The sequence below is a fragment of the Apiospora aurea genome (assembly GCF_038362705.1).
Source record: "Apiospora aurea strain CBS 24483 chromosome Unknown utg000002l_segment0_segment0, whole genome shotgun sequence".
Lineage (NCBI taxonomy): Eukaryota > Fungi > Ascomycota > Sordariomycetes > Amphisphaeriales > Apiosporaceae > Apiospora > Apiospora aurea.
The window spans coordinates 1,864,043-1,888,684 of NW_027117389.1; the positions used below are offsets into that span (position 1 = coordinate 1,864,043).

The window sequence follows — 24,642 nt, forward strand, 5'->3', positions numbered from 1 at the left end:
CTAAACAGCTACTTTTCCAGGGCAACCCCTTCCAGACTCCGGCCACATTCCCTAAGCTCCTAGCCCAGGGTGTTTGGCATCGTGGCGATGGGCTTGAGTCAGGGAGGGAATGCTGCCCTTACGGGAAACTAGATGACTCTCCGGCCAATCCAGTCGAACATTCCTTGGTCAAATGAGACTTCACGGAGTATGGCACTGCTCCATCCCTTTCCCAAGCGACTGGTCTTCAAATACCCCCGTTCGACGCTGTACGTTGGGCCCGGAGTTCCAATCGACAACCCACCGATCCACGCTCCTTACCGTTTACACATTCGTTGTACACTTAATCACATCATCGGCCTTCTTGTAACTTCGTTTCGCTTTGTTTTGAGTGGGAGAGGCGCCGTTTGCTCGCAGAGGACTCACCCGACAAGATGGGGTCGTTTAAAGCCGCAGCGCTGACAGCCCTGTTGGCTACTGCCGGGCTTGTCAGCGCTCAGGGTTATTACTTCGAGGAACCAACCTGCTCGGCTGACCAAGATCACCAGTACCTGGGTTGTTATTCTGTCACCCAGCAACCGTTCGCATTTAACCCCCAGAACCCTATTCCACGGCCCGCCCCTGGGGCTCTCCAAGGTGGCGACCCTTCGTTCTCGTACTTTGGCTACGCCGCCAACGGGCATGTGGATTCCACGGTCCACCCCAGAGGTTGCACCAGAGTCTGCCGTGCCCACGGCTTCAAGTACGCTGCTCTGTACAATGAAGGATGCCGCTGTGGTACATCCATTGCCACGTTGGGCTCCCCTGCTCTCAGCGAAGCTCCGTGTACCGCCGGAAACCCCAACCCATGCCCAGGAGATCGTCGGGAGAACTGCGGATCGCCCACAGGCGCTCGTATCTTCGTTGATCCCTCGTTCCAGGATGATAGCACGCTCACTGACCGCACCGGTGGTTACGGTAAACTGGGCTGTTTCTACCATCCGAACCTGCCATCAGGAGATGTAGCGGTTTCTTCCAAGATTGTCAGCAATGCGGGTGAATGTCTGACTTACTGCGGCTCGCTTTCCTACCCCTTGGCCTATATGGCGAGAAGCAGTGGCAGGTAAGGATTACCCACAATGTCTTTCCCGTAGGCTATTCTTACTGACATCAATGGCGCAGCATCAAATGCAAATGTGGACAGGACTTTGGTGTAGAATCACGGTCATTCGATGATTCGGTCGACGGCAACTGCAAGATCAGCTGTACAAGTGGTGCAGTGTACGTACTTTGCTCTACCGTACTCTTGATCTAGTCACTAACTATCTATAGGGGCTGCATTGGCCAAGACTGTTGTGGTAATGACGGCGCCCAAGTCTACCCCGTCTACGCGAACCCGGCGTACATGGGCTGCACCATCCCGCGGATTCCAGGGTTTGCAGCCGTCAGCGACTACGTCAACCCATCGAAACCAACGCCGACCAAGTACACTTGTATCTCCACCCCTTCGAGCATCGTCAACCGTCCGACGTTCACCGCATTCTACGACGTCCGGAGGATAACCCGCTCAGCTTCGTTCGTCGCCACGGCCACCGCCTCGGGCACCGAGTACGTGAACTACGGATGCTACCCTGGCGCAAATGTATTGGCACCTCTCGCGGGGGCGGTAACGATCTCGCCCGGCACCCTTCCGGGCGGCACGGTCGACGTCGACAAGTGTGCTGTCGCTTGCAAGGCCCAGACCAAGGACTGGGTCGGTGTCAGGGGTGCATTCGGCGCCAATGCCGCCGCTTGCATCTGCGGTACCGGTCCGGGGAGTTTAGGCACCGTCTCGGACATGCAGTCCTGTAACGGTCCGTGTGATGGCCTCAACAACGCGCAAAACTGCGGTCCCCAGAACGGTATCCTGGCTTACGCCGTTGCTGCGAGTGCTACCACCGGCGAATGGTACTCATCGTCTGTTACGACCAACTCTTTCAAGTCAACTTACACTTGCGTCAACACTGGTAAGTACATAACCCCGATAGTCAGGCCTCGCAAACGTGAGCTTGGCCGCTTGCTGCCGGCTGAAGACTAGGAGAAAAGTACTGACAGCAAGGAACAGCTACCACGAGCAGCGCCACCGCCAGCACCACCAGCAGCGCGGCCGCCACGAGCACCAGCAGCAGCGCCGCCGGCACGAGTACCAGTAGCAGTGCCGCCGCGAGTACCACCAGCTCCGCCGACCCCGGCACGAGCACCAGCAGCAGCACCGCCGGCATGAGCACCACCAGCTCTGCCGACCCCGACACCAGCAGTACCTCTACTGGAAGCTCGGCCTCTAGCAGCTCATCTGCCAGTACCAGCTCAACTGCAAGCACCAGCAGCACTTCTACTGGAGATGCCAGTACCAGCAGCACCTCTACCGGAAGCGATAGTACCAGCTCAAGTGACTCCGCCAGCAGCACCTCCCCTAACAACTCTGGTACTAGCTCGACCGATGCTGCCAGCAGCACCTCCTCTGACAACGTCAGTACTAGCTCGGCCGCTTCTACCACCGGAGACAGTAATAGTTCAACCGATGCCGGTGGCAACGGTAGTTCGACGACCCCCGGGTCGTCTACTTCGACGGCTACAGCTAGCACTAGCGAAACATGTACGCAATCCACCCTTATTAGCACCACATCACAAACCCCTTCCGTCTCCACAAGTGGACCAGCCGAATCGGCTACATCTTCCACCGTCACGAGGGGCGATTCCACAAGTACCTCGTCAAATGGAAGCGGGCCTGGTGGTGCGTCAACTTCGTCGGCTTCTGGAAGCCAAAGCTCCTCGACGTCTCCAAGTCAAAGCTCGTCAGCTTCTGGAAGCCAAGGCTCGTCAACGTCTCCAAATGGCTCGTCAGCACCTCCAAGCCAAGGCTCGTCAACGTCTATGGGCCAGGGCTTGTCTACCTCCTCTGGCAGCCCGTCTACTTCCACTGGCGGTTCCATCACGACGTCTGCTACCCGCACTGCCACCAGCTCCAACGTTGCGTATTCAACATCATCTGAGCCCATACCCACCATTACCATGGCCTCTTTGGATGTGAAGAGATTCACGGATCTGTTCACCGGAGAAGTTCCTCAGCTCGAGGGCGCCTTTGTTCCTCTGGTCATCTTCGAGAAGAACCAGGCTGCGACCCAACAGTCGTACGTCGTAATGCTCTTGGGCTGCTACTTGGTCACTGAGGGACAGAGCCCATTCGATGGGCGGAAGGCAAGCTTCAAGGGTAATGACTTGGCCGGCAGGTCTGCATCTGTTTGCGCCGGCTTCTGCGCCGGTACCGGCCTCAAGCTTTCGGTCAACAACGGCGGCGACTGCTTCTGCGGTGACGAGGTCAGCATTGAAAACCTGACCGACCAAGACATCAACAACTGCAACACGCCATGCCCTGACGGGCCGGGCGAGATCTGCGGCGGTGGATCCAGGCTCTCGAAGCGCTGGCTGTCCCGGAGAGCCACTTCATACGTTACCATCATCGAAGCCGTCCCTGCCAGTAGAGCCGTCCTGATCAGCCAAGACGGCGAGGCCGTCAGCGACGTTCCCTTTATAACAAGCATGTCCATCCCTCTCCTGGATTCACAAACGGCTGCCTATTCCTAGTCTCTAGTCTGACTCACTGCTGGTTCTAATTGCTAACTTGTCATTAGTGTCATATCCTCCGGTCAGCCTCTCGTCGACAAATAGTGCCTCTTCTACTGAGCTCAGCGCCTCTACCACTGCATCTGACGGAGGCACCGGACCTAGCGCCTCTACCACTGGTCCGGACGGCAGTGTTACTGGTAGCGCCTCTAATACTGTATCTAACGGAGGCACCGGTCCTAGCGCCTCTACCACTGGTCCGGACGGGAGTGTTACTGGCAGTGCCTCTGCGACCACTGGCCCCGACAGAAGTGTTACTGGCAGCGCCTCTACCACTGCATCTAACGGAGGCACCGGTCCCAGCACCTCTGCAACCACTGGTCCCAACGGAAGTGTTACTGGCAGCGCCTCTACCACTGCATCTAACGGAGGCACCGGTCCCAGCGGCACCGTGACTGCTTCCAGTGGCAGCAACGTTCCCAGCGGCCCTGTGACAGTGACAGGCAGCTCTGTCACTGGATTCAGTACTATAGTCAACGGCTCTTCGGCTACTGGCTCAGGTGGTGCTGGGCCAAGCGGCTCTACCGGTACAGGGGCATCGGCTACCAGCTCCGGCGGCGTTACTGGTGTTACCGATCTGCCCCAGATGCCTGTAATCCTTGGCGTCATTCCTGGAAGTGTCAACGTGACCAACAAGAAGCGTGACATGGCCAACATCTACCGACGCCAGTCAACTGGTGGCTTCATCGGCGGCGCCGGTCCCGTCAACCCCGCTTCTTGCAGCGATGCCACACCCTTCAACCTGACTGCAGGCCGTCTCACCAGTGGCGGCCAGGCCATCGCCACTGACCCGGGTGTTCCCTTCATACCGCTCAAGGTCTCGCCCGGTGGCAGCATTTCGACCACTTTCTCCGTCGTCAACGGCATCCTGTTTTGGTACAACCCGGCCTTCTTCGGTGGCCAGTCTCGTTTCTGTCAGGTTCCCTCGGGCCAGATCTTCGCCACGTTCGGCGCTCCTGGTACCGGTCCCGCGGACTGTGCCGCTGTTTCCATTGCTGTCTACCAAGGTACGTTTCCTCCGAACCCAAAAGCAGAATGGTGGTGGTCAATTTCATGATCGCAAATGCTAACTTTCAAATCACAAGCCACCCAATGCCAGAATGGCGCCATCAACTCGGCCATTCCCATTAGCAGTAGCGCCCAGCCAACCGGCACCGGAAGCGTCTCTGGAGGCCCGCCCACTGGTACCGAAAGCGGCTCCGCAGGCCAGACAACCAGTGCCGGAAGCGGTTCTGGAAGCGGAAGCGGTTCTGGAAGCGGAAGCGGCTCTGGAAGCGGCTCTGGAGGCTCTGGAGGCTCTGCCCCCAGTGGCGGCGTTCCCTCGAGCTCGGGCATCTTCAGGCTCACCGAGAGTCCGACAGGCTTGAGCTGCGCTACCACCACGCTTGCCTTCGTCCCTGGTGTCCCGACGTTCGTGCCTCTTGCTTAAATGGCTCGGCACTACCGGTCTTGATCAAGCTCACCCCGGGCGCATACAGCAGGTATGCTATCTCGCCTTGTGAAGAGTTTGCCGGCGACCACTGACAGAGCGATCCCAGAAACCAACCAATGTGCGAGACATACACGCACGAGACTGCTGCCCTCATTCCCCCCTTTCCGAAAACCAAATAAACAAGATTTGGTCAAAGTAATACGAGCTATGAAATGAATGGACGATTGCCCAAAAAATCACCTGTTTTCCACTTTTCTTTCTTCTCCTTCTTCCCCTTTTCCTTCTCATTTACTCTACTTGTAACGAGATTGTCGACGGTGGAGCGTCATTCTCATCATCCCAGTCGTTTTCTATATTATTTGGGAGCGGACTAGGCGAGGCGCATGGGATAGATTGAGAGGTTAATGACTTGTACCATCTCGCAAAGCTCCCAGACTGGCGACTTGTAGGTGTTACCTTGGAAATTGTTTGAATAGAATTAGTCTTACGGGGTGTAATACGAACAAGATGGGTCTCTTCTTTGCCACTACAGTCGCGTATTGAGCCACGGTGAGGAAGATACGCTGAGCTAGAACAGCAGTGTGTACTTGTCAAAGTAACATCCATTCCCGGCTGAAGTAAGCAGAGCAGGTCTCTCTCTCTCTCGGAGACCTCTGCTATCTTATCGAACCAGCAGCAACGACTATACCACACACAACACATGCTTCGCACTCTTTCTGTCGCATCTGACCCAACCCCCCATCGAACTATCACCCAATCACTCAGCTGTGCTCCCCTTGGTGAGCTGGAACAGAGCAGCGCTGCCACCCCGGCTCCTCCCGCGCATCGACCGCTTGGTAGTCGGCGAAGGCGTGTTGCTCAGAAACGCGCCCGCCTCCGCCGCCGCCGACGAGATGCCCAGGCCCGCCGCGATGGTGACGAAGGCGTCGCCCGCCTGCACGAGGTGTCGTCGGGCGCGGCGAGCGCCACGGGCACGCTGAGGGTCTGGTTCGGGAAGATGACGTCGAGGTTCGCGAGCGCGTTGGCCGTCGCGATGTCGCAGATGCCGGAGCCGAGCGACTTGGCGATCTTGCCGACCGTGTCGGCTGGCTGCACGGTGTAGGTGACGGACTGGCCCTCGGCGCAGAGGGCCGCGTCTGCTGCCTCTTCGGGAACGGCCTCCTCCGCTTCTTCCGGGACAGCCTCCGCTTCTCCTTCGGGGGCGGCTTCCTCTGCAGGTGCGGCTTCTTCATGTGCGGCGGCCTCTTCAGGCACAGCCGCCACTGCGTGCTGGAACCGTTTTACGACGCTTGCTTTACCATTGGCGACAGTGTTTCCGCGGACGTTTACGTTGCTAACGCTGGTGTTGCCGCGGGCGTGCTTCAGTGATATGTCAGTCAAGTCAGGACCAGGTGAGTAAAGTGGATGGATACGTAGGTGGTAAGTAGCGGCTTCGCTTCGAGGATCATGCATATCTAGAAATATGGAAGGAGTGTATGTAGAGTCGGTTAAGGGAGGGACAGAGCAAGGGCTGTAGGCCAGGTGCCTGGGGTAGTCATCTAGGATGATGACTTACAAATTGACGGAAAGGGGGCACGGCAGCGATGGCTCGCTCTGCCACGAGAAGCCACACAAGAGTTGGGAAATGCATATTAGCGGTCTGTGTCGGAAAGGACAGGAGGGCTTGGGTTCGTTCAACGAGTGTATGTTTGAGAGCCGGTCTCGTTCAGACGATATTCTCGCAGAGAAGTTGTTTAGATGAGTGGATGCGCAAGGAAAGAATGAATACACAACAAGGCTCGTCTGCACCGATACATATGTAGATCTTGGACAGGAGAGTGCCACTATCTACAATACTAGCCTGGTTATAGCAACCTGTGTCTCTCTGGGGAACTACATGGGTGGCTTAGAGTCGGGAAGCCTTGGATCTTGACTGACACATCGGCGACGCCATGTATCAACGACGCCTCAAATTGCTGGCTTGGCTAGCTAATCAACATTTGGCACATATCTTCTTCTGAAAGTACCACTGAGACGACGGGGAAAGAATGTAGTACCTAGTTTCTATACAGACCGCATGCCATGTTCGCGAAAGTCAGAACCAGAACTGCATTCGTTTATGGTTCAGACAAGCCTTGATCCGCGACGATCACTCACCGCGGCCAAGAGAATCCGGGGGAGAAAACGTACAACAAGTCTAGAAGCGCGGAGGCAATGACGCATGGCACTGTTAGGCATTTCAGATGGCATCGTCCTATAATTAGATTAGCGACGTTCATCTCAGAAGCTGGACACTCTGAAAACAGATATCCGAACCTGGTTTTAGTACTCATCTTGTCATCTGTGTGGTCCAATCCCGAGTTATCATCGCTCGATAGATGATCCAGCGCCAGCGACTTTTCTCAAGGACATGGTGGAAGGTGTACCGCCTGACGAGAAGCGCCAAGTACTAACCGTCACTGATCATTGTCTGAAGACCTGTCAGATAGGGTAAGAGAAGAGCAGACCACCCTCTTGAGTTGCTTGTTTCCCCGGCATGACCGTCGATATGCGGCAGGCGCCGGGCAGGGGTTAGACGAGTCATGTTTGGGTGGCCCAAGCAAAAGGAACAGAAAACAATACACGCCCAGGCCTGCCACAGCCTGCCAAAACTCGGCCGTCAAACTCCTTGGTGTTCGCGGCGTGATGCGCTGCGTCGAGACATACATACAGGCAGGCACTGTCGCCAGCTGGTATAGGCAACACGTATATCCCCAACAGCCAAAGTTCGCACAGTAACAAACAGTTATACCTAGATAACAAATCTCCGTATAAGCATAACTGATACTCTCATTCTCATCAGTCTCTCCATCCACCACATTTGCTGTATTAGTGTTCAGACCTCTTGCTCTACGCCGTCAAAACAAGCCCGCCAAGCTTGCTGTGTATGTTTGATGTCAGGCCAGCGAAAGAGAAGCCGATCTTTTCTAAAACGAACCGGCGGCTGGAACGCTCCTCCAAGATCTAGAATCATAGCCAAGAGAAGCCTGGGCCTATGGCAACGCAATAGGTAAACTGCGCCACCCGTTTCGTCGCCATGTAGAGAGCTCTTATGCAACGCATACAAGCTATGCTATAAGGCGAAGCATGCTCCAGCGTTCCTCATTCTGGGCTGTCCAGGTTGAAAACTTCCGATCACCTGCCATCCTCTGTTCCTCTGGGCGCAATAGAGATAACACAAGATCCCTGGTATTCTCCTGCGTTACGTAAACACCAATCACGCATAGTTCAAGGGGGGCCACGCCAACAAGGAGTCCAAAACCTCTGCATCGGCTTCGTAGCTTTTCGATTTCATCTCACTCAACCTCATCACACGCAAAATGCCAAAAATTTGGAAGAACGCCTATCATTAATGACTCCAAAGTAACCCATCAAAACCCATGGTCCTGAACCGTCTCTCGTTTTGGACCAAGCACAATCTACTTCAGTTTTCTGCTTGAACGCTTTCTCGTCCGGTCGAGTTTGTCAAGTCCCCGAAACCCAGCGCAGCGAGCCTTTGAATATAAATTCCTCCCAGCACAGCCGTAGGAGAACCTGTCCTCCTGATACCTCAGGATGATGACGCCAACGCGAGCGGCTTGCACGCTTAAAAAATGGAGTTGACAATGTTGCCACCAAACGTAGCACCAGCACCAAAGAGAGCCGCGTTTCCAAACTTCTTACCCATCTTCTTACCCATACCCTCCTTCTCGGGCTCGCCCGCGGGCGCGGGTGCGGGTGCGGGTGCGGGTGCGGGCTGACTGCTGCTCTCGGCGACGGCCATGGGCGGCACGCTCGAGTTGTAGGGGTTCTGACCGGGGGGCGGTTGCGGGTAGCCGCCGCCGTACTGCTGGGGCTGGGCGTAGGTGGGCTGCTGGTAGTAGCCGGCGCCCGGGGTGGCGGCCTTCTCGTTGGCGTAGCCGTTGCCGCCGTCGCCTTCGATCTGGACGTAGTTCTTGGGGAAGATGCCCTCGGCGCCGGTGCGCTGGTTGCGGCCCATCCACCAGTCGGCGTTCATGTACTCGTGGACGGCGATCTTGTCGTCGCGCTCAAAGGACAGGTCGCGGGCGTCGGCGGCGTTGTACTTGTACAGGGCGCGGGCGTGGGCGATGACGGGCTTCGAGGGCGGCGGGGGCGGGGGCGGGTTGTTGCGCGTCGGTAGGGCGGGCGGGCCGGTGGTGTTGTAGGCCGGGGGCGCGGGCGAGTGGCTGGGGGTCTGCGACAGGGCCAGGTTGGCCATCGAGTTCACGGGCGGCGACGTGGGGTTCTGGCTGGGCGCCGGGCTGGCGTTGGAGGCGGCCGAAGTGCCGCGCTGGGATGCGCCGGCGCCGGAGAGGGGCGTCTCGTTGGGGAGCATCTGGTGGATGCTGTCGAAGACATTGTCGTCTATCACGCCCTTCTCCAGAAGGTTCTCGAGTTCCTGGTTACGCTGTGTGAGTAGAGGATGGTGGAAGGAGGGACTGTTCGTAGTAACCGTACATTCTTGATCAGGCGCAGCGACTTGTTGTTCGCAATAATCTCCTGGCGGTCGACCACCATTTTGGCGTTGGGCAGATAGATGTACTATCGATTGGGCTAGAGAATGCGATGCCGGGCTCCAGCAGTCGTCGAGCTGTGTCAGACAGGCAATACAGAGAAGGTGGCACGGGGTCAAGGACAAGAATAACAGTGTGTATAGTATTCAATTCCCTAACCAGCGAGGATGGAGTATGTAGTAGGCGGAAGGGGGGTGAAGGGATGAATGGCGAACTGGCAGTGGTTATTTGTTTGATTGCGCTGGTCTGAGTCGGTTTTCGGGGTCCATTGATGGATGCTTCGCCCTCGACCAACAGGCAACGTACACCCGTGTTACGCATAAAACTGGCCTGCCCCCCCACCCTTTTTTCGATCCCTACTAGTAGCAGCCTAGGTGCCTTTAGTGGCCCTGGGGCCTGTTTGGTCAGTCCGCGAAGCCGGCTTGGCAAAGGAAGCCTACCCGAGAAACGATTTCTTGTTCCGTTCCTGATAATGAGGGTAGCGGTGGAATACCTGGTTTCTAACTGCTTGGTAGAGAGAGACATGACTGCTCCAAAAGCATAGTACGTTGTTATTCTGTCGTCACTTCGGTAGACCTAGCGATGCTACCTACAGGCCAAAGAATGGTACTACTTACTATCAACTCCGCTATCAAGGAAACAACGCTTCACTGCATCAGTATGCGCCGCCGTTATTCCGGCAGGCAATAGACCTCTGACTTGTCCCCCAAGAAGCACATCGTGTATGATTGCTACCGTTCCCTCTCTGAACGCCGTACCGTAGGGAACCCGAGGGTAGAGTGGTGGCTGCATACTGGACAGCGCACTCCCTATATCCCAAATGTAGAAAATGAATGCCAAAATCAATCGCTTGGTTCTACGCCCTTGCTCATGTCGCCGACTTCGCACTCAGCGACTGCAGCCCCAATCACCTCCTCCGACTTCCCGAGTATATGCATAGTGTCGTCGCCCAGCCTTTGTGCCTTCTCCTTGCCTAGTTCGCCGCGTGGTAGGCACTTACTCCATCTTCCTACTCTTCTTCGCTGATCTCACTCTCCTCGACCTGTTCCTGTTGAGCTCTCAGCTCGGCTTCCATTTCAGCCCTCACTTCAGCCGTCATTTGAGCCCTCAGTTGAGCCTCCATCTCTTCCTCTTCCCTCAGTTCTTTGTCCAGCTGCGCCTCCAGGACCTCAACCGTAGCCTCCTGCTGTTCTTCGCCGCTTGGTAGGTCCTTCATGACGATATCGCTTTCAGGGGATAATGTATGAACATCAGATTTCGGTTTGTCGTCTCCCTGTTGTTCTTTCGTGTTGGTGTCTCTCTCAGGGGCCGGTGCATGATCATTAATTCCTTGATCCTTCATGTCGACGTCGCTCGCATGGGCCAGCGTATTGTCATTAACCTTCTGTTGTTCGGTTCCCTGTTGTTTGTGTGTATCGATGTCGCTCCTAGGGGTGAGTGTCTGGTTATTGGTCGTCTGTTCCGCCTTCAGTTCCGCTATCCTCCTTTTGCGGACGACTCTCTTGCGGGCCGATGCAGAGTTCTATTCCTCTTCGCTGACCTCGCTGGCGGCCAGTTCGGCTTCCAACTGCGCCTCCAGATCTTCGTCTGCTATGTCTTCGAAGCCATCTTCTTGTTGTTCTTCCTCCTCCTCCTCTTCTTCTTCCTCCTCTTCTTCGGACTCTACTTCTTCCTGTGCTGGCTGCGAAAACTGAGGTGGCGAATGCTGTTGTATTTGCTGTGATGACTGCTGCTGCTGCTGCTGCTGTTGTTGTTGTTGTGTCTTCTGCGGGTTCATGGGACTGGGCAGCTTGAAGTGCTCTTCTTCGCTCATGTCATCCTCCTCCTCCTCGCCATCGGCGTCCTCGTCGTCCTCCTCACCGTTAGCCACGAACTCGGAGAAGCGTCGCGGTGGGAATGCCGGTGAAAAGTCGCGGCTCGGCTCCTCGCCACCGGGGAACTCCAAGACAAGGCCACCGTCGTCGTCGTCGCTGTCTTCCTCGTCGTCCGACTGCGGCGTGGGTTTCTTGGGTGGAGGCGCGGGTGCGGCAGCAGCCTTGGATGCTGCTTTCGGCTTGGCGGCGGGTGTTTCCTTCTTTTGCTTCCCCTTCGCAGGTGCTGTGTTGGAGTCCTTGGCACCCTTCGCGGATGTTGTGGCCGTGGCCGGCCCCTTGGTGTCCTTCGGCTTCTCGTGGATGGGGATGTTGATATTGCCGGACGACACTTTGGCAGGCTTCTCTAGGTGAGGGAACTGCTGCCGTAGTTTCGCGGCGCTGTTGTTGTTGGGTGTCTGAGTAAGATTCATGGTGAAGAGCGAGTCCACCTTGTGTAGAACGAATACTTCGCGCGACGGGTCGAAGATGAGCACGTATTGACCGCCGTCGCCCGAGCGCGAGCCTTGGTATTTGTACATGCCATTGTCGTTGTAAGAGAGGTCGTATTTGGAAGGGCCGGCTACCTTGAGTTTGGATAATGCAGGGTTCGTGTCGGGCTTGTGGTTGTCTTTGGCGTGGGCAGTCGGTCAGTTATACTGTTCCGCGAAGAACAAGACAAGAGAAGAGTGATGGGTAGGGCTTCTGCTTACACCTTACGCCAGTAAATGTCTCCGTAGACGGTTTACCCAGCAGTTCGTCGCTGAGGATCACCGGGTACTTGCCGGCCTTGGTGGGATCCACGAGGTCGGCCTGGCTGGCCATGGTCGCAATGGTTCTGGCGCAATTGACAGTGGTTTTACGGTGAAAGAGAAAGCAGGGGCAGGCGATACAGCAGAGCGAGAAAGGGGTGCTCAGTAGAGACTCTGCGGGAATTCACTACCGAACGAGAATATGTAGAAGCAAAGACAATGATGTTAAGCAGGAGGAGTATGTAGGCGGCAGTGGGAGAGTTGGGGTTTAAACTTAGGTAAGTCCATGCATGCATGTGTTGATTGAGAGAGTGGCGGTTTAAACAGGTAGTAAGTAGCTACAAGCAACAATGACCGCCGATCTTCCTCTTTGTGGACCTGGGATCAGATGTGCTAGAGTCAGAAACGCTGAGCGCCCCGCCGGCCTCTCGTGTGTTGTTCTAAAAATGGCTTGCTGCCGTCGTATTAGCGGGATATCCGGCAAGGGTAAATGCTACTCCAAGAACATGATCATTTCAGGGAATATCAGGACAGTAATATATGCAGGCTCTGTTGCTATTCTATATACACATACATACCTTTCAGCCTCTGTGTAATACCCGAGACACCTCTAGTGTGACTTGCAGTCAATCATGAGCACACATATTGATATGTACGCACTACCTTCTAGCCGCATTCTGGCTGGCTGCAAAGATTAGACTTGGGCTGGGCAGGCAACTCAAATGGGCAGCACTTTCGTTGGCTGCAGCACATGTACAATGCTTACCCAGGTAGGCAGGCCGCATGCGTTGATTGCCGTCGCTAAGCAGGAAGCCAGAGAGAAAACAGCTTTCTTCTCATAGCTATTGTGCACTGACTCAATCAGTACCTAACCTATATATAGCAAAGCCGGGTTTGCATATACAAGGGCTTGTTTTCACGGAGTTCTGTTTGCCGCGATGCTCCATACATACATGATGTGCCTAGCCGTAGAGCTTGCAGACAGAACCTGCAGATGCTGGAATGGCTCCTGGTTCGATGTTGGGACCACACCAGCAATTGACTCAAGGCCAAAGGAACGAAGTACTATGTGGCCACAGATTTTAGCTAAGTATATAACCTAGACCTTTCCATCATATGTACATGTAGCAATCCATGACCATATAAATTGGATGATAATACCACGCCAGTGGTCGTAGGTCCGAGGCGGCTCGAATGTCCGATCTTAACAGCGAGCCGGCTATCCAGAATGTATGCACACATTTCCCTTAGCCGAGGGGCTATTCAGCGGTACAGCGGTGCAGGGGCCAAAAGTAGAGCCCCTGGGCGCTACCCCTCCAACCCTCCCACCCTCCCTCCACCCACGGGAGGGGGCCGGGGGCTGGTCTGGCAGCTGGGGTTGGTCTCTCCCGAGGCAAGAGCTGGGGTAAAGCCGCCTGGCCGCTTTCCTCGCCAGCCAATCGAGCTCGCCTTGGAGAGCTCTCCTCCCTCCTGCCACCTCCATAGTGGTACTCGCCAGACTTTTTTTTGGTTTATTTATTTCAAGCCGCAGAGGGAATTTGATCAGCAGGCGATAGCTTCTTCTTCTTCTCCTCTCCTCTTCTCTTCCTCCTCAACCAACTGCCTTGTCTGTCAAGATGTCTGCAGTCCACCGCAGCCTGCGAACAGCCTCGAGATCGTTGCGTACCTCTTCTCCCGCCACGGCCACTAAGCTCCCACGAACCGCAGCTGCGCTCTCGGCCTCTACGAAGCTCGGCACCAACCCTCTGTCGGCCACCAGAGCTTCTTCCTCTCTACCTCTACAACCATCCAACTCCTTCTCCACCTCCACTCGAAAGCACTCAATGGCTCCCCCAATGCCCTCGGAAGGACGGGGTTACGACCCGGAGGTCAAGGATATTGCCGACTATATTCACAACAAGCCTGTCGACTCCGAATTGGCTGTAAGTCTTCCCCTTTGCGCGCACACGGAAGGCGAACTCTGAGTGGGCTTCTTCCCGTTGTGCCGTACAGAGCACTGAGCCGGGAGAGCTTCATACAAGTTCGTGTGCCGGCTTACTACCCCGCGTCCCACCAATTCTCTCAAGCCGCGGCTAACCGTCGACCTCCATGACACCTAGTTTGACACGGCACGATGGGTCTTCCTCGATACATTAGGATGCGGCCTTGAGGGTCTGCGATTCAAGGAGTGCACCAAGCTGTTGGGGCCCATTGTCCCCGGCACTGTCGTCCCCAACGGCACCAAGGTGCCCGGCACCGACTTCCAGCTCGACCCGGTCAACGGCGCCTTCAACATCGGTGCCATGATTCGCTGGCTCGACTACAATGACTGCTGGTTGGCCGCTGAATGGGGTCACCCATCAGACAACTTGGGCGCCATCCTCGCCGTCGCCGATTGGATCACGCGAACCAACAAGGCCGGCGGAAACCTTGCCAATGGCAAGCAGTTCACCGTCAAGGACGTGCTCGAGGGCATGATCAAGGCCCACGAGATCCAGGGCTGCCTCGCGCTGCTCAACTCGTACAACAAGGTCGGCTTGGACCACGTCGTTTTGGTCAAGGTTGCCAGTGCTGCTGTAGTGTCCAAGATGCTTGGCCTGAACGAGAAGCAGACTGCCGATGCCGTCACTCAAGCCTGGGTCGACGGACAGAGCTTGCGCACTTACCGACACTCCCCCAACACCATGTCCCGCAAGTCATGGGCTGCCGGTGATGCTTGCCAGCGAGCTGTCAACCTGGTCCTCAAGGTCATGAAGGGAGAGCCCGGTGTTCCTACCGTCCTGTCCGCGCCTACCTGGGGTTTCTACGATGTCTTGTTCAAGGGCAAGAAGTTCGAGTTCCAGCGCCCCTACGGCAGCTACGTGATGGAGAATGTGCTTTTCAAGGTCTCCTACCCCGCAGAATTCCACTCCCAGACCGCTGTTGAGGCCTCTGAGAAGATCCACGCTATCCTCAAGGATATGGGCAAGTCCGCCGCCGACATCAAGTCTGTCACGTGCAGGACCCACGAGGCCTGCGTCCGCATCATTGACAAGCAGTTCAAGCCTATGGACAACTTTGCCGACCGCGATCACTGCATTCAGTACATGTGCTCGGTCATGTTGGTCTTCGGTCGCCTGGAGGCTACTGATTACACTGACGGTGGCGAAGCGGCCACCTCCGAGCTCGTCGAGTCTTTGCGTCAGAAGATTAAGTGTGTGGAGGACCCTAAGTTCACCAAGGACTACCATGACCCCGCCCTTCGAACCATCTCCAACGGCCTCACCGTTGAGCTGAACGATGGCACTGTTCTGGACGAGGTCGTCATCGAGGCTCCTCTCGGCCACAGACTGCGCAGAGAGGAGGCCAAGCCCCACATCCTGGCCAAGTACAAGAGGCACCTGGAGCAGCACTTTGCTGACGCCAAGGTCAAGGAGCTTGTGGACCTTGGTATGGATGGCAAGAAGCTGGAGTCTACACCAATTGACGAGTATGTTGACAAGTATGTTGTCAAGGACAGCAAATTTGTCTAAATCACATCGGAGCCTAGGATACGGCAAATTTAGCTGGCACAATATCCAAATAAAGTTCTGTAGAAATTCAAACGACATAAGAAGGGTTACAATTTTTTGGCTCGCTCAGCCCCGCCACTGCATGGTACATGATTTTGACCAAAGACACCATGAGATCCTGCTGGGCAGATCGTTCCGCGTCGGTTTAGACCCTGAGCGCCGCAGCCATGCTCCTCCTGTTCCCTGCCTTGAAGCTGAGTTTCTCTTTGCCCACGACGGGGTTCAGCACGTTCTTGCCGGCCACCTGGCCGTTGCCGCCCTGCATGATGGCCGAGAAGCTGTCGGCCATGAGCTGGACGCCGCTCACGAAGTCCTTCTCGTCGAACTCGCAGTGGCCGCCGTTGGGGCTGTTGTCGACAGTCTGGAGGGCGCCGATCTGGTCGGCGGCGGCGCCCGCGCCCGAGGCCAGCTTCTCGTAGGCCGCGATGGCCTGGGGGATGGCGGGCTGCAGGCTCGAGAGCTCCTGCTGGGTGCTCTGGAAGTGGATGCGGGTCTTTGCGATGGCGGCGGCGTCGGCGGCGGCGACGTCGACCTGGGGCGCGAGGCCGCCGCAGTTGAGCAGGACGCCGCCCGAGGAGCCCTGGAACTGGGCCGCGTGGGCGGGGACGAAGAAGCCCGAGAGCAGGAGGGAGCCGCCGGAGACGCCGGTGAAGGAGACGTCGGAGGCATTGAAGGCGGCGATGCCGGGGAGGACTTTGGTGACGAGGTCCGCGACGGCTTGGGCGTGGGCGACGCCGTCGGTGCGCTGCAGGCCGCTGCCGCCGCCCCAGAAGAGATTCTTGTTGGGGGCCAGGACGGCGACGCCCATGAGGTTCTTTTGGACGGCTTGGTTGGGGAAGTCGAAGAAGGATTGGCCTCCGTCGCCTGCGGATCGTGGTGGATTAGCTACTAGTATATATATATATATATATAAAGAGGGGGGAAGTTGTGTGGAGGGGACTTACCATGTAGAAGCACGTTCAGACCCATGGTGCCTGGTGTCCCTGCGGCCGCGGCGCCGCCGGGCACGCCGGACTCGGGGGTGAAGCCGGCGGGGGGACCGGAGATCTTGTACCGGATGTCGAGGCCACTGAAGATGGGTTAGTCTTAACCGTGTCTTGTGAATTCGTTTCTCCCGTTGTGTGCTAGCTACCGATCACTGGTTCCAATATTTTAAAGGGTAGTTGTTCTTTTTTTTCTTTTTCGCCACCACTTACTTGATAGTAACCGTCGTGTCCAAGATCGTGGATCCGTCCGTCGCCTTCGAGACACCTTGCGGGATCAGGGCAGCCTGCTGCTGCGCCGTCTTGGCCCTGCCGTTACCGCCTTTCTTCCGGCTCTGCGGCGAGGCGTCGGCCGTGGCCCACAGCAGACCCAACACGACGAGAGAGCGAATGGTCAACATCCTGTCTTCTTCTTTTTCTTTTTTTCTTTTTTTCCCCCTTGAACTTCCTGTTTCAATTGTCGAGTAGGAAACAAATTATATATCATAAAAGAAATATATACGACAAGATAATAAACACCAGAGATTGGCAAGAAGAAGAGGACGAGCCCGGCCCGTACGAATCGAAGAAACGGCAATACAACAGAAACGAAGAAGGTATCGCCAACAGCAGTCTTATCCCGTCCAATGCCTAGAATCAAGAATAAAAGAAGGAAGAAGGAAGATAAGCTTATCCAGCGGGCCCTGCCCAGTCATATCCAGAATACCCATTCATGTCACCCCAGACATGCATTCGTACCGCACTACCGGCGCTGGATGGGACGCGGGGAGGAGGCGGAGAACAGGGGCTCGGGTCGAGTCGTCCGTACCTATCGCAAACCTCGAACCGCACTCGCCTGCGATGGCCAGCCCATGGGAAAGGGCAAGGAAATGCCGCCCATCGTTAAGGAAACGCTGTCGCCGCGCTGCCATGATCATTCTCGTATCTTTGCTTCGCACCAGACTCGTAGTGTTAGACATGCCAAGTTTTGAAACGCCATCTGATTCTCGCCTAGCTGGTTCGTGTTTCGTGACCACGGCCTGCTGGGCGTTTTTCTGGGGCGGGACGGGACGGTCTTGGCGGCTTGGAAGGCTTTGTGTGTTTGGGAGCTTGCACCCCCCCGGACTGGGTCGGTAACAACACCAAAATCCAGGACAGAATGATGGCAAATGGGGGCCGTCAAGCATGTCATTGCAGATCGACACCGTTCGCATATCGGAATTTCCGAAAGGGCCCAATATACCACGGCCATGCGAGTTTCATTTGTTAATTATAGCAACTGTAGCGCACCTGCGGCTTTCCACAGACGTTCAACCCTGGCCAGACCGTCCGCAATAAGGTTGCTAATAAGGTTAAACGTGCTGCGCTCGTTTGCACCCCCCCGGGGCGGCTGTCGACAAGCGTGAGCCGAACCGGTGCAAAACACCACGTCGGGAGGCGTCCGATGATGGAGCAAGTCATTGCTGTGGATTCGTAGCAGAGGAGCTACAACTGCTGCTGAAACCACGCAGTTTGAATTCAATTTCTTTCATGTTCCTACAGTAGTACTAGAGTCGCTACCCGAGGAATATCTTGAATACCCAGGGATTCACACTGTTTGTGGTATCCAATCTTCTAATCAAGATTGAAGCCAGTAATCCACCAACGCCATGCACTTTCCGCCAAACGCTACTAGCCTGAATGGCCCACTGACAAATGTGTCCGTATTGCCTTTTCAAATGACACGAATTACAATGATACGTATGGGAATGAGGGGTAGTCGAAGAGGATGGGCTGAAGCGGCATCGGCGTCTTGGGGAGTCAAGACGAAGTAATGCCGATCGGCCGAAGGAGAAAGGGGGTAAGAAGCGAGTGTGATGCAGGCGGGAATTCGATGATGGTGGTATGGTAATGGCAAGTCGACAACTTACGGCCCCTCGGAACCCCAGCGTGCTCGCTTCTTCACGAGTTTGCTTGGTGCTCTCGAAGCAGAAGAGAAGCATCAGCCTTGTATCTGGTCCATGGCCTCTGGGTCGATAGTAGGTGTGATGTTATGTTTGTTCTGCATGTGCCTTCTCCAATTATCCTTGCGAGGGAATGCCTTGCCACCCTTGAAATAGGGGCACCCTACCTCGGGACAATGGAAGCCCTTCTTCTTCTCGTGTTTATCGTTGATGTGCCGGTCCAGATGTGTTTTCGTCCCAAACCGTTTATCGCAGTTGGGGTAGGGGCATTCATGCTTCCGATCGTGATACCGCTTATGATGATTCAGCTTGTGTAGTTGATCAAACGCCCTGTGGCATTCATCACAGGTGTATGATTGTGGTGTTTGGGGCGAAGGCACAGCGCCGTAGCTCTCGGGGGAGGTGCTATTCTCCTGCTTGATGAAGATGTTCTCGGTAGAGGAAGGCGATGCCGTGATCCTGGTATCTGGTGTGACCCCAGCCGAAGGGTTCGACGAGCTTTGTCCTGGTGTCGAGTAGTCAACAGATGGCGTCAGCCTGTGGTCTGGCGTAACTCTGTTCGGGTTATTGGTGAAGTTTTGCCCGTTATCGCCAGCATAAGTGGGATTTCCGCCGAGGTCTGCCGTTTGGTCAAGCTGCATTTGTGTATCGTCCTCGTCTTCGCTACAGTCATCGATCTCCTCATCTTCGACTTCTACTGGTCCATTGTCCGTATGGGTTCCGGCAAAATTCGGTGGTGAACTCGATCCTCCCATGTATGTTGGGGATGATGATTTTTCATACCGTTCCAACTCCGCATGTGTATGGGCGGCCTTCTCGGCATCGTTGCTCGGTTGGAAGATGTCGATTGGTGCGATGAAGCTGTCTGACTGCAGAGGAGGTGAGTGCGACGGGCGCAAGGCTTGGCTATTTGCCTCATCGTAAGGCGCGCCTTCCATAGGCTCTGGAATATCAGGGCTCTGGAGTCGTTCGTTGGAAAATCTTGAAGTATCATGGAATGGCCCCGCTGGCGCGTCCATTCTGTGATATGCCGAGGACGGAAGCGAGGGGTCATGGGGCGGCTCGGTCTTCAAGGCGGTGTTCAAAGAATCCAACCTCGGATGGCCAGCCGATGAGTAAGAGTCGTCGTGTTTCGTCTTCTTCGCGCGATGTAAGTCGCTCCCAGACTCGTCGCCCATGGCCTGAGGCTCCGAGTACATGGCAGAGCCCTCAGCGCCCTCAACCGAGAAAAAGGGCACATCGGCCTGTCGCGAGAGAGGAGAGCCCTCAACCGGGCTAGCCAGCGAAGACGATTTCGAGGAACGTTTTCTCCGCAAAGTATTAATCACTCGGCTCATTACCGACCCTTTGCTGCTTTGGCGCTCCTTTTTACGAAGCTCGCGTGCCTGCTTGAGCTGCTCCTGGTAGAGCTCCGTCATTTGCCTACTGGGAGGCGCCATGGGAGGGAGGTTCGGATCCGACTCCATAGCTATGTCCATGTTATAATAGCTGGCAGCCGCCGAGGGCTCCCCAATGGGATAGTTTGCATAGTATGCACTCGCCGCTCCTCCTGGGGAGGGATCCTGCCCGAAACCTTGCTGGGGTGATTGTGTGTAGTAATCGTTTGTCCCTCTCGTGAAGTTATTGCCCTCGGCGTCTGTGATGGAAGATGGGTGAAAGTTGCCCCCGTGCTCAACCCGGGGGCTCCCGGTTCAACCCTCCCATTGGCGGTAGATGTGCCTTGTTCAACTTGGGACGCATCTGTCTGGCCAGGGAAAGAGACCCTCCGCTCTATAGGAGGCTTGAATGTGTTTAGGTCCGCATCGGCTGCCGCCTGTAAGCGCCTCCGTTTATACCGGAAATAGAGGAACAGGAGGACCAGAAAGACCAGTGTCCCCCCAACGACTGAGCCTACTACGGCTCCGGCGATGGCGCCATTACTCAGGTCTGACCGCGGGGCGACGGCTGCCCTCGGACTCAAGGTGGGAGCCATGCTCGATATGTTGACGCGGAGCCCACTTCAATCTGGAAGGTTGAAGGGACTCCGGGGTTGTCAGTTGAAACTCTGGACCGACGATGATGGATATAAGTCCAGCTGCAGCGGGCGCATGAAGATGCAGTGCAGCAACAGCCCTAAGATGCGAGACCCCGGGTAGCGACGTCGAGAGCGCGCAGCTGGGAAATCGCACGTGAGATGATAAGCGGGATATAATTGGCAGGTTTTCCACCGCAGAAGAGAGGCGGAAGGAGAAAGAGCCTGGGCTTGGCCGCGAAGCGGACTAATTGCTGGGCTGGGAGGAAAAAAAAAGTGGGATGGGGGATGGGGGATGGATGCTAGGGAATGGCGCCGACGGTACTTGATAGATATAGGATAGACGCGCCGCGCATAGTTGGATTGACCGTTTGACCAATGGATTGATTGATTGATACGGTCGGGGGAGGGAGAGCTATGATGTCTTTGAGGCAGGACGTCGAAAGCAAGGTAGAGAGAGTGTGTGAGGTAAACCTGCTCTGCCTCAGCCGCAATGCAATATTGGCACACGCTGGCTGCTGTCCTCTGGCCGGGCGAATAGAGAAGCAAAACGTACCAGACGCCCACCGCTAAACCACATGCAATGCGACACGAGTGTGAGCGACAGGAGAGCGAGAGCGAAGGCAGCTCATTGGAGTCCTCCCGCCCCCGCTGTTAGAGTCGACACGTCCAGGCCGCGAATTCAAGCGGTGGGACGGGGTACCGCACTAACAGATGGCCGCAGTTGGCTGCGAGTGGCTGGTGCTTGCAGACAACCAAAAAGTCGTCACAGGCGCTACCGCTACCAAGATGGCTGGACTGCCTGAACTCTGGCCCGGCGGTCGGTGAACTGCGCCCCCCCCAAAACGGCGAGAAACGGTTCGGCTTCAGCGAAGAAATCCGATTCAAAACACGGTAGGTACCTACATAATTGGACACCGCCTCTGGGCAATTGCACCCGGAGACCCCTGTGCTGGAAATAATGATTCCTCACCAGCAACAGAGTTCGACTCCTGAAGTCGAAAGTCTCTGGCGTCCAGGTCTGGGGTGCATCGGTGTTAGGTTAGATATCTGTCTGTCTGGACTCGGGACAGCGCAAGGGTCGGTTGGAACCCGACCAGGATTGGCCGTTCGAGTATCCGGTTAGGCTTGCCCTTTATCATTTGACTGACACTCGGGTGGGGAAAGGGGGTTGGCGGGCTCCGTCGCGGATGGGAGCGAACTGGTCTGATTCTCGAATTCAAGATCTGTGGAATCGGGTGTGCTATTTGCGCTGTTACGAGATGTGCCACCTGGGTGCACACGATGGCACGTCGCTATTGTAATGCCTATCTATGCCCCCGCCTCTCATCGCCATATTTTCCAGGTTTCATGCAATGGCCAATCCACCCGAAATAGCCGTGCTCTACGTGTAGATGAGATGATGCTGTCTCCCTGTGACGTCAAATGTTTATTAGGGACTTAAATCAAGTGACTCCTCCTTAACTTATATATAGGCAGCGGAATTGTCCGCATCACTGGCATGACCTCTTCGGCCGAATCGAGGTTACATAACAAGTGAGCACGGGAGGATATTATGAAACACAGAAAGGAGACAGACGGTAGGTAGCAAGTAGTTCATTATGCTTCAGCGTTGCATCATTGCTGGGTATTATCGCGAAGAGGGAAAAGCTGAAGGAAACAAAGCATGTTTAGCTATTCATGAGTCGTGCGTGCATCGCCTTCATCACCGCCTGATAACTTCGACCTTCTCGAACTGCCGCACATCATCCGGCATCCTCGTAACGGCCAACTGCCTGCAGAACAGTCCCCATTCGCCCGATGTCCCGTCCCGGATCGCATCGGACAGGTCTTGGCCGTAGCGCTCCCGGTAGGCCCGCTTCACAGCAGCCATGTGGTGGCGATCCCAGTGGTACCGCACCAAACGACTGATGAGCAACTCTCGGCGCAGCCCGTCCTTCTTCGAAGACGTGAGCGCATGGTTCAGAAGCAAGGCATCGCGCACTGGCTTATTGATGACGCCATTCAGGATGTGAGCAAGTAGCTCGCCCTATTCACACATGTGAGTCAGTTATGCCGTCCCGCACAGTACACCACTCGCCGGGTTGGCTCGGGGAACTTACCACCAGGTTTCCGCTCTTCTTGAGCGCATCTCTTGCAAAGTTGCTCTTGTACGTCCTCTCGTACATCTTGAGAACATCCCTCAAGTGCGAGTCGCTTCGCATGATGACTATTTGAATCATGGCCGTCTCGCCGCCCTTTTCGCTCTTGACGGCCTTTCGCAGGTCGTGCACATCATCCTCTACTAGATGCCTGTCAACTGGCAAGGGACGGCCGTACTCATCATACTCCTCCATGCGCCGCTCCTCCAGCACCATAAGGACCGCCTTCTTGAATTTGTCCTCCTTGAGTTCGGTTTTCATGCACTGCGACAGACTGTCACGGTACTTCTTGTCGCTGAAGCCATCCTTGATCTGTCTTACCTCATGGTTGGTACGGCCCATGATCGACTCGATCAGCAGCTCACGCCGCGTCTTGTCCCCTTGATACCAGAAGTTGGCCCAGTAGGCTTCGCCTTCCCACTGGCCCAGGGCGCAGGTGTAGCATGCCTTCATCAAGAGTGGGTCTTCGTCCTTGAGCCGGGCACGGATATGCTTCGCAATGTTCACGCCCTTGCGCTCACTGCCGGTTTTTACCAGTCGCTTGTACTCTAAACGTAGATTCATGACCTGGCTGTGTGTCAAGGCTGGTAGGATCTCGATGAGGGGCTCCGTGTCTGGGCGCCTATCACCCTTGAGGGCTTTCGCGAGGCAGGAAGCATCGTCCACCGGGTCATTGAAGCGAGCTCGTCGCTTCTTCTTCTCGCCACGCTCGTCGTCCGAGTGCCCAGGCGACAGAGGCTCGATGGGTGAGCCGGTGGGGCCACGTGAGGCCAGAAGAAGTGGTGAGGGCATAGGAGACATGGACTGGTATGTTCCGTGATACGATTCCAGGAGAGGCGACGCAGGAGCATTCGAGAGTGACAAATGCGAGGCAGTGGCAAACCCCGTGTTGACGCTGAGCGAAGACATGCGCGCTGTTGGTGGTTGAGGTGAGTGCGAACGTGTGCGTGAATGCGAACGGTCTCTGCGGCTTGGCTCGACCGTCAAGACGTTTGCGCCGGAGTACCGCGGGTTCTCCCCGCCCCAGGAGTTGCGAGAGCGATGCTTGCTCGAGCTGGACAAGCTCGAACCAGACAGGAAATCCGGGTTGGGGCTGGGTGATCTCCCCCGGATCTTCTGGTCATGCGCCACAGGGTCGTACTGGCCTTCCCGGGCTGCATATGACGGCTTAGTGCCTGTGGCATCATACTCCCACTTGGGCGTGTTCGCATAGGAGAAGTTGATGGTAGGAGTAGTTGGAGTGTCATTAGTGGAAAAATTACCTGGCATAGTAGAGGCGGTACCATAGGCCAAATCTTCTTCCAACTTCTCCTTCTTGATCTTCTTCTTCAGCTCCTTGTCGCTGTCGGAGTCGCGCGTCACTAGACTGTCGAGCTTTTGGGAGTATTTGGCAGGGAGGAAAGCTGCAGCACTGCCCAGTGCCTCAGTCAGCCGGTGCTTCTCCTTGTCTGAGTCCCGGTCTTTCTCCGGGATTTTTCTGCTATAATTTTCCGGCTCGATACGCCTGGTATAATGGCTGTATTCATTATGAACATCAACTGCCTCGCGGCTTTGGCGGTAATACGACTCATCCGTGGGAGAGGTGACACGGTACGAGGCGTGACGGTCGTCCAAGTCATACTCAGACCGCCGAGGGACCCTCATCTCCATATCGTCGTATCTAAAGCCAGTAGGCGGCGACGGCATGCGAACCGCATCCATTATGATGGGGTCGTGAGCGGGAGCACGACCGCGGCTACGGTCGCGCTCATCGTCCCGACGTCCTGGTGAGTGGGAGCGGCCTCTGCGGCCGCTGTCATCTACTCGCAGTGACATTGTCCGTGTCCTGAATCAGGGCCCTGCGAGTTGGGACTGCGGGGTACCAGCCG

At 55.9% G+C, this 24,642-nt stretch overlaps 9 protein-coding genes across 9 annotated transcripts; 2 read left to right on the forward strand and 7 right to left on the reverse strand.

The window, feature by feature from the left end:
* Nucleotides 1–413: 413 nt before the first annotated feature.
* Nucleotides 414–5,050, forward strand: PG986_002978 (uncharacterized protein; the record flags this gene model as incomplete). Its single annotated transcript, XM_066839200.1, has 6 exons — nucleotides 414–1,081; nucleotides 1,141–1,239; nucleotides 1,291–1,964; nucleotides 2,063–3,539; nucleotides 3,688–4,628; nucleotides 4,707–5,050. 6 exons carry the CDS (start codon nucleotides 414–416, stop codon nucleotides 5,048–5,050), a joined length of 4,203 nt encoding a protein of 1,400 aa, XP_066704264.1.
* Nucleotides 5,051–5,911: 861 nt separating this feature from the next.
* Nucleotides 5,912–6,683, reverse strand: PG986_002979 (carbohydrate-binding module family 50 protein; the record flags this gene model as incomplete). Its single annotated transcript, XM_066839201.1, has 2 exons — nucleotides 5,912–6,412; nucleotides 6,609–6,683. 2 exons carry the CDS (start codon nucleotides 6,681–6,683, stop codon nucleotides 5,912–5,914), a joined length of 576 nt encoding a protein of 191 aa, XP_066704265.1.
* A 1,974-nt stretch (nucleotides 6,684–8,657) lies between these two features.
* PG986_002980 (SH3 domain-containing protein) lies at nucleotides 8,658–9,589 on the reverse strand (the record flags this gene model as incomplete). The annotated part of the gene is made up of 2 exons (XM_066839202.1): nucleotides 8,658–9,470; nucleotides 9,530–9,589. 2 exons carry the CDS (start codon nucleotides 9,587–9,589, stop codon nucleotides 8,658–8,660), a joined length of 873 nt encoding a protein of 290 aa, XP_066704266.1.
* Nucleotides 9,590–10,594: 1,005 nt separating this feature from the next.
* PG986_002981 (uncharacterized protein) lies at nucleotides 10,595–10,927 on the reverse strand (the record flags this gene model as incomplete). The annotated part of the gene is made up of 1 exon (XM_066839203.1): nucleotides 10,595–10,927. The coding sequence occupies one exon, from the start codon at nucleotides 10,925–10,927 to the stop codon at nucleotides 10,595–10,597; it is 333 nt and encodes a 110-aa protein (XP_066704267.1).
* Nucleotides 10,928–11,107: 180 nt separating this feature from the next.
* Nucleotides 11,108–12,260, reverse strand: PG986_002982 (ELL-associated factor; the record flags this gene model as incomplete). Its single annotated transcript, XM_066839204.1, has 2 exons — nucleotides 11,108–12,066; nucleotides 12,149–12,260. 2 exons carry the CDS (start codon nucleotides 12,258–12,260, stop codon nucleotides 11,108–11,110), a joined length of 1,071 nt encoding a protein of 356 aa, XP_066704268.1.
* A 1,543-nt stretch (nucleotides 12,261–13,803) lies between these two features.
* PG986_002983 (2-methylcitrate dehydratase) lies at nucleotides 13,804–15,678 on the forward strand (the record flags this gene model as incomplete). The annotated part of the gene is made up of 2 exons (XM_066839205.1): nucleotides 13,804–14,109; nucleotides 14,287–15,678. The coding sequence occupies 2 exons, from the start codon at nucleotides 13,804–13,806 to the stop codon at nucleotides 15,676–15,678; spliced, it is 1,698 nt and encodes a 565-aa protein (XP_066704269.1).
* Nucleotides 15,679–15,862: 184 nt separating this feature from the next.
* On the reverse strand, nucleotides 15,863–17,101 carry PG986_002984 (uncharacterized protein; the record flags this gene model as incomplete). The annotated part of the gene is made up of 3 exons (XM_066839206.1): nucleotides 15,863–16,581; nucleotides 16,662–16,786; nucleotides 16,914–17,101. 3 exons carry the CDS (start codon nucleotides 17,099–17,101, stop codon nucleotides 15,863–15,865), a joined length of 1,032 nt encoding a protein of 343 aa, XP_066704270.1.
* Nucleotides 17,102–18,660: 1,559 nt separating this feature from the next.
* Nucleotides 18,661–20,594, reverse strand: PG986_002985 (uncharacterized protein; the record flags this gene model as incomplete). Its single annotated transcript, XM_066839207.1, has 2 exons — nucleotides 18,661–20,292; nucleotides 20,319–20,594. 2 exons carry the CDS (start codon nucleotides 20,592–20,594, stop codon nucleotides 18,661–18,663), a joined length of 1,908 nt encoding a protein of 635 aa, XP_066704271.1.
* A 1,744-nt stretch (nucleotides 20,595–22,338) lies between these two features.
* PG986_002986 (Annexin A7) lies at nucleotides 22,339–24,589 on the reverse strand (the record flags this gene model as incomplete). The annotated part of the gene is made up of 2 exons (XM_066839208.1): nucleotides 22,339–22,662; nucleotides 22,736–24,589. The coding sequence occupies 2 exons, from the start codon at nucleotides 24,587–24,589 to the stop codon at nucleotides 22,339–22,341; spliced, it is 2,178 nt and encodes a 725-aa protein (XP_066704272.1).
* Between the last annotated feature and the right edge of the window lie 53 nt (nucleotides 24,590–24,642).